The sequence below is a fragment of the Camelus bactrianus genome, chromosome 13 (assembly GCF_048773025.1).
Source record: "Camelus bactrianus isolate YW-2024 breed Bactrian camel chromosome 13, ASM4877302v1, whole genome shotgun sequence".
NCBI classification, from domain to species: domain Eukaryota; kingdom Metazoa; phylum Chordata; class Mammalia; order Artiodactyla; family Camelidae; genus Camelus; species Camelus bactrianus.
The window spans coordinates 20,556,934-20,565,257 of record NC_133551.1 but is presented as its reverse complement, the minus strand read 5'-3'; the positions used below and the strand labels follow the sequence as shown (position 1 = coordinate 20,565,257).

Genomic DNA, 8,324 nt, shown 5'->3' with positions numbered 1-8,324 from the left:
GTTTTGCTCATCACACGTGATTTGTACACATTGACTTACCAGGTTACTTTTCCAATATCAGTTCTAGTAGACCTATAACACTGTCCTATGATGACAATGCTAATAATAGGTCATAGGTTTCTCTTATAAGAGATCAGAAGATCTAATCAAAAGTTATTATCACAAATCCTCTAAAAATGTTTAAGACATTGGCAGGTAGCTCATCTTGAGAAAATGACTCAGCCAAGCAACAGAAAGGTTCATTTAGATCATGTTTTATTTGTTAGAGCAAGATTTGACAGACTTCATTTTAACGGCTGGAGAAATTAAGTTAAAATCACAACATTTCGTATCTTGGCATACTTTTACAGGTAAGTGCAGAACAATTACATATTTTTGAAATAAAATTACTACTTCTGCATTTGAATGAGAAGATTTGAAGACAGAAGCCTTACATTTTAGCAGATATACATTAATAGTGGGAAAGTGTCAGGAAAGAGCCACCATGAAAGTTTCCACAGTTCTTAGTGATTTCTTTGCTATAAATAACATTTTAAAATGTGTTTTTTTTCTGAACAGAAAAAAAAATAGCAATTCACTTTATGAATACTTTCATATTTACAATGCCATTTTACAAATAGTAAGTTAAAAGGGAGTATTGCCATGTGATCTACAACATTTCTAAAATTAAAAAAAAAAAGAACTCAAATTTCCTAGTCTAATGAGATACAGTATTTTTCACTACACTGAAAGGTTATAGCACACAGTGCTTCAGGTTTATATACACCATTTTTACATTTACAGGCATGAACAATATTATATTTTGACACATTTCTGTACTACTGAATAAGCATTTGAAGTCACCATCTGTGAAATAAGTATAGAAACAGCATATACCTCACTCTAACGTGAACCTAAAAACAGAACAGAAATGTTTAGTTTTTCCTTTTGTAAAGTTTTGTGTCCTTTTTAGACTATTCGAATAGAAAATGGACATAAATACAGGTCAGAGTCATTTCAGTAGAAATTTAAGTTCAGAACAATTCACAAGATGGTAAGATGTGTTTGCTCAGTACTTGATTTTATCCCTTTAATTTCTCATCTAGTTTACAAAACAAGTGTGCTCGAAATACATCTCATTGTTATAACAGCTATTCCTTTTTTACTGTTTTATATTCCACTCCTTCGTTCTCTTACGCTCCACTTTCTGTAACAGAGCTCATTACCAAGATGATAGGGGACTGGTTTCAAAGGCAACATGAGTCACAAAAATATCAAGCCAGGGGTTTCCTTCAGGACATGTATATATTTTTTGTGTTAGAAAGAAAATCTTCCCTTGGGCGCAGTGATATCACTCTGAGAAACCAATTACTTTCCAAATATCTGCAATACTACTTTTGACATAACTAAGTCATGTAGGAAAGCTTACTATACCTATATGGTACATAATTTTATCTCTTATTATCTACAGTTTCTACACAGTAAACAGAAAAACTGATTTAAAAGATTTGATTATCTAGTAATTAATAATTGGGTCATTTTTACACATCGGCCGTCCATAGCTTGACTTTTTTATCCATAGTTCTCTCTGTTTACCTCAAACATCCGAAACAACAAGGGACATTTTTGAACAATCTATAATATTCTTCTTGGATCTAAAAAGAAAAAAGAAAGAAATATTAAACGTAATTGCAGCAATCACAACAAATTACTTTCGAATCACATTAAACTGTTATATTTGGTTTTCTAAATCATTATTGTCTTCTGACTACCTGTCAGAATACGCTCCAGTGAGTATAAGCTATATTTATATCCTTACTAACAGGTTTTTTAAAAGCATATTGTGCTATGAACAACTAGATGTTCCGCTTATTTTGATATTAAATGTACTGCATTTAGGCAATAAAGGTACATACAATAAATCTATGAGAATGGTTATCAATTTGGTAGCTGATGCTACAAAAATATTCTATGAGGTCGACAAAAATAACAAATTGCTTACCTTTCTAGATAAAACACACAGGAACAAGAAGATGAACATCCCCTGGAAGGCATTGCTGACGGTGAAGAGGTAAGCGGTCACCACGGACGCATGCACAACGTGGAGAACGCCAAAGATCCAGGTGGTGCCGAGGAGGAACAGAAGAGCAAGGGCTCCTCTGGCACAAGACCTGGAACCAATGTGAAATGTTCCAGCTGAAAGATCTACGTGGACATCCCCAAATTCCTCCAGTCATGTGGGGAGTCAGTTTTTGCATAATCGAGGAATCTTTGGTAAAGACCAGTCATGGTTTTGAAACTGACAAATTGTGCTCAAGTTACAGGGGACAGACTGGGGTATCCTGCTTGCTGCACTGTGGCTGGATGTGCTTCCAAATTCAAGGCATCATTACTAAAATACGGTCTTTTGCAAGGAATTTCCTTAATCTTAAAATATTTTCATCTGGTGTACTGCAGGGTGTATGCTTTGATTTCCAATCTAATGTTGTGGTAACTCCCGAAGGTTAAGACAGTTATCTGTTAGAAAGTATTCTCCCTAAGAAACCTTGAAAAGGCTACCTTGTGCCGGACATCAAAGGAAGCTTCTGTTTCCTTTCAGTCTTGGTGGAGAAGAATGTTGAAGATATGAAACAAGAATTTTTTGTTTTGTTTTGTTTTTGCAATACAGTTACCTCAAAATAAATTCATGATAGAAAACTGATTTCTTAAAAATTAAAAAAAAATACATGCACATAGTCTCTTATACATTTTCAACTTATAGCCTATGAGTTTCAGTAAAATAATCTTCAATCCTGCTTACTGAGGACACTGCCTTGAAAATAATGATTATTTTCTCATTCATTCTTAGTGCAATCATTCTTTACTGCCGAAGATGTTTTAGCAGTGTACCTTAGAAAAAGCGTCATTCTTAACCTTATTTAAACTGGCAAACTGTATGTAACTATGAATGGTGAAGAGTAAAAGAAAGTAATAGATCAAACATTTGCTAAATCCCAACTGTAAACCTTGTGCAAGGTATCCAAGCTCCAGGAGTGTTCCCAAGCCACCTGAAATCAGTTGTTTCTAACATTCCCTACAGCTCACTTCAATTTTTCCTGAACAAACAATTTTCAAGGTCTCAATAAATCAGTTTTAAAGGGAGGAGGTGACGGAAAAATCACGGCAGTATGCAAACTAGTAATCACAAGAAAGAAACACAGTTACCGAGCTCTGAGAAATGTTGTGCAAAATAAAATCACTAAGGCCTTCTTTTGTCTTCAAATGCAATCATCATTTGTTTTTTATTTTGAAGGGGAGTATATTTAAAAAGATTGCTTTACTTACCATTTAATCTTTGATGATTATAGGCTCATTGAACATATTAAATGCTATTTTGCAATAAGTATTTAAAATATGATGGGGGAAAAAACGTGAAAAAATCATGTAAAAATTGTCCTTCCAAAAATGATTTGTACTTTAAGTTACAGAAGCTTTTAATTACTAAAGAAAGTACAATTGAAAAAACACTTACCTTATGTTCTCATAGCAACTAACTTCTGGTTTCAACCCTGCAGTGTGACGGAAAACTTTGTATATGATAACACCAAATGCCAAGAGGTTAACCTGAGGAAATAAATTAATTTCAAAAAAGAGATAATTTTCATAGTACATTAGATATATATAAAGGAAATAAACAAGTAGCAAAGACATCAAATAAATAGAAACCAGCAAATCATGGCATTTTTATGTATATTAAGAAGCACAAACCCTCTGGTAGACTTATGCAAACAAATCTGTGGTTGATCTTTACAATATCATTGAAAATTGCTGGTACAAATGGTAATTAGTACAGTTTGCCAGATTGTATCAAGCACCTGTTCAAGAACTTCTTCAGATGTTACGATCACTTCTACAGATTGATGAATATCGTCTACTGCCAATAATACGGTTAATATACATAGTAAGATAAATTTTGGTTTGAAAAACTTTATGAACACTTGAGAAGTCAAATTTTTGTTCATTAAATTGTGTGCTGTTTCTTTGAAAAGGAGTTGCAGTGATAATTCTGTCAACCCTTTGAAAATTTAAACTAGAGAAGAGAAACTGAAAGGAAATAAGAAAACTCACCAGAACACACTCAATCTCTATTGCTAGAAAATGTCTGAATATACCTTCTTTGGTTCAACTGGCTATTCCTTCTAATATTCATGTTGTTGTTTTCTTTCCCTAGATTTAACCTCATGAACTTTCAAAATATTAGCCAATGAAATACATGTTTGTGTGAAGGCATATACATTTTTACTGGAAAACACATTCTATTATTTATATTTCCTCACATGAGCTACATAGGGTACGCAGGATTTTTACCCCTTCTAAAGTGACTGCATTATGTAAAATTTCCTCTTTTCTTTCCTTTCTTGTATTTTTGGAGACCTGTAAGTCACGTTTGCAGTGTCAGAGGATTAATTGAGGGATATATTTTAAATGTATATCTATTTTAATATAAGCATACTAGTAATTTAAAATATTAAATTATAGCAATAATTTGCAGGTTAATCTTTTACCGAATATATTTTATTAATCCAAATAGATTTTTCAAAAGCCATTTTGTAATAACAGCAGCAAAGTGCAGTATTTTAATTTTCAGCTAATTCTTACACTAGGATTTCAGAAACTTATAGAAAAGTTCTGTTTTTTTTCTTCTATACTCTAAGGAGTTTTATATAGTTCCTGAAAATGAAATTTATAAATTACTACTATAAAAAACAGTATAAAATAAAGGGTCAGGTAATTTCATGTTACTGGGTCTCCATGGAGAGGTCCTTGAGAGAAAATCTTAGAGGAATATGGATGTAGTTCCTTCTTCTTGCTTCCAAATGTCTATTACTTCTAATTATATGATTAATTAATTTTAATTACAGTAAGACCCCCCCACAAAGAAAAAATTTCAGCAAATGCAGAGAGGAGATAAAATATATTTAAATTGATTCAGTTGACAGTTTCACCCTGTTGTATTATGCTCAAATAACTAATTGAAATGACAATTCAATAATATTTAATTTTATAAGTAGCCTTTGCTACTTATAAAGGAGAGGTGCATAGTATTTATGAGATTTCTATATTTATAGCTTCTTTAAATAAATTTAGAAACAACAATGGTATTTAATTTTATAAATATATATATATATATATATATACACTTAGGCTTTTTGAAGTTGAAGTATAGTTGATTTACAATGTGTATTAGTTTATTCTAGTGTACAGCACAGTGATTCAGTTATGCACATATATTTAATAGTCTTTTTCATATTCTTTTTCATTACAGGTTACTACAGGCCATTGAATATAGTTCCCTGTGCTATATGGTAGGACCTTGTTGTTTATCTATTCTGTACATAGTAGTTTGTATCTGCCATATGTATATTTTAAAAAATAATCAAAGTATTAGCATTTGGTTAGTATAAATAGTATACTCAAACATTATTGGTTTGATAATCTTCAAAAAATTTTTAATAAGGTGTTTATACTGAACTTGTCATCTAAACAAAGGAAGTGTTATAAGATAAAATAACTTTAAATGATTACAAAATTGTTCTCTAATGAATAATTTTTCCACATTAGTGATTTGTAATATTAAAGTTTCTTAAACTTCTGTTTTTGATAAAACAAATTAGAAAAATAGTCACCCATGTTGCTAGGGTTTCTCAGAAGTGCACACACATTTTAGAAATGCTCTTTTACATTATATCCTAAAACAGTGAAAAGTGGAAATGGAACATTCTCCATGGGTGATCTAGTTCTGGAAAGTACACCTTCTCTGCATTAAAAAGGAAAATGTTTACCTATTATGAAAACCAGGTGCACTGGACGAACAGGAGACTAATTCTTTGTCCATAAATTTCTATTTTCCCAATTGTAAGATAAAACAGATTAAAGCATTTTTATCAAAAGGTGTTATGGTTTTGTATAATAAAAATACTCACAAATACATTGATTGTATTATCTGCATTCATTGACAATAATACAGATATATGGAATTTTTTACTTGCATGTGTTCCAAACATTTTATAAAGGGTCTATTAAGTGGCTGATAGAGTGGTGAGGGCTGGGTACCTATTAAGGAACAAAATACTGTCTTTTGTTCTCATAAACTTATTAAGAAAATAGTAAAAAAAAAAATCATACAAATACTTATAATTCTACAAACTGTGAAAAATGCTCTTAAGTCACAAGTTTAGACTGTTAGGAGAAATTATATGAAGGTGGATTAGGATGAAAGTTTTGGAAGTCTATCTCTTAAGATTTAGCATTTAAACCAGGACCTGATGAATGATAATGCCTGAGCGGAACGAGAATGAGGGAGAAATGCTTTCTGTGAAGGAAAATGACATAGAAAAAGCCTTGATGCTTGAGAGCGTCAGGAATGCGACGTGCCTTTAAGGCATTAACCACAGTGGTGGCTGAGATGTAGCAAACACAGGGAAGAGGATCAGGAGGTGAGGTAGACAGAGATGAATAGTACTTAGCTTTTCTCTGAACGGCAAAGGTTTTTTATTTATTCTTTCACTTAAGAATCACTTATGCGCTAGAGTCCTTTTCCTCAAGGAACTTACAGTATAAGGACGGAGGTGAGCAGGCAAGAGTCAAGAGCAGCACTATTCAGGACGTGCCATGCAGCTGTTTGCACAGCAGCAGTAGAACCCAGGCGATGATGCCCTAACGTATGATTTCTAAGCCCATCTTCAGTGACCAGCAGAGCCCAAGGAGGGCAGCACAGAGAAAAGAAGTGATTTGTCTGCATCTCAGTCCTTGGACCCATCTATGTACACTCACTTCCTGGGTGGTCAGACCCCGTGGCTCCAAATAGTATCCTTAGATCTTATCTGACTTCACCACTTGGAAGTCTAATTGGCCTCCTGAGTTAAAAATGTCAGAAATTAAACTGCGGTCTTCCCTGAAAGAACCTACTTTCGCTGTAAACTTTCCCACTTCACACATAAAAGTTATCTCATTTTCCAGCAAGCAGATCAAGCTTACTCAACAGCAAACCCTTCATCTCTACTTTCAAACCATATTTGGGATATGACCACCACTTGCCGCCTTCACAGAGCCTTTCCTGGAAGAGGCCACCACCACCACCACCTCCTGGGCAATCGCAAAAGCCCCCTAAGTGGTCTCCTGCTTGTATTCTCGCCTTCCTACAATCTACTCTCATTACAACAGTCAGACCAATCCCTTTAAAATGTAACTCAGACCGTTTCTCTAGTCAGCAACCGGTGGCTGCCCATCTCAGGTTGAACCTGAAGATCTCACAACAGTCTCTCAGGCCTGGAATGATACACCTCTTCCTGCAAGTCCTGCTTCTCTAAGCTTTGATCACTTCACTCCACTCACACTGGCTCTTCCGGTCTCCCCCCAGCACACAAAGCCTGCCTTCTGGCCACTGGATGTGCAGGGCCCATGGGTATCCCCATGGCTCTCTCCATCACCACCTCTGTTTAAACGCCCCTAACCTACACACTGCCTCCCAGTGGACTTCGATGAAAAACTGAAACCCGAGTGATAAAATCAGACCTGTGCGTTCAATCCCATGGCAATGTAGAGAGTGATGCTATTCTTTACTGCTTTGAATGATGCAAATTCTTACATCAACGTGCTCTCCCCTTGCCTTAGTTGCTAGGAAACTGACAAAAACGTTCCTCGACTAAACTGTGGTCGGGTTCCTGTGAGCCCTCTTCTCATCTAGGCCTCGACCTTGGGTGTCAGTGCCATCCTTGCGGTGTCCAGTTTTAGCAAGAATCCTGCTAAGTCAGCTGCGAGAGGATTTCCCACTCTTCATATCTGATCACTTTCAATATCTAATCAAACTCCGCATCTCACATCCTTGATTTCTGATCACCCCAGCCTGCCGTTCAGGAAGAAAGCTGTTAAAGAAAGTTTATCAAGAATTCTCCCTACCCTTGATGTCTCCTCTTAGTGATTTTCCATCCACCAGCCCCACCCTCTCTCCCACACATTGCCTGTTCCTTTGCCAGAAATCCCCAGCTGCCTTTATTATATTCAGAGTTGAGCTGCATCTCCCCTATTTCAATAGTTTTGATATCTATCAAAATAGTCCTAAATAAAAGCATTCTTTACCATTTTAAGAAGTGGCAGAATAATTTTTTTCCCTAACAAATCTCAGAGCCAAATCCAAAGCATATTATAATATTCAGCAAATTTCAGATAACTAGAAAAACCTACATTTACTCCTTTTAAACTGCCTGCATTTTCTCTATATCCAGAGATGTATGTGACTTAAATTCTTCTTCCAATAGAGTAAGAAAAACCCTAAACAAAGAATCAATATCACCTAAAAGCACATG

At 34.8% G+C, this 8,324-nt stretch overlaps 1 protein-coding gene across 1 annotated transcript in view; it reads right to left on the bottom strand.

Moving 5' to 3' along the window:
• Positions 1-238: 238 nt before the first annotated feature.
• The window catches only part of ADGRL4 (adhesion G protein-coupled receptor L4), a 110,534-nt gene continuing 102,448 nt past the window's right edge, over positions 239-8,324 (bottom strand). Inside the window, exons 14-16 of the mRNA XM_010963353.3 lie at positions 3,491-3,582; positions 1,982-2,150; positions 239-1,634 (exon numbers count right to left, since the gene is read on the bottom strand). Of these exons, the coding sequence (XP_010961655.1) occupies positions 1,572-1,634; positions 1,982-2,150; positions 3,491-3,582 (324 nt within the window). The 3' untranslated portion in view covers positions 239-1,571. The remainder of the gene's footprint in view (positions 1,635-1,981; positions 2,151-3,490; positions 3,583-8,324) is intronic.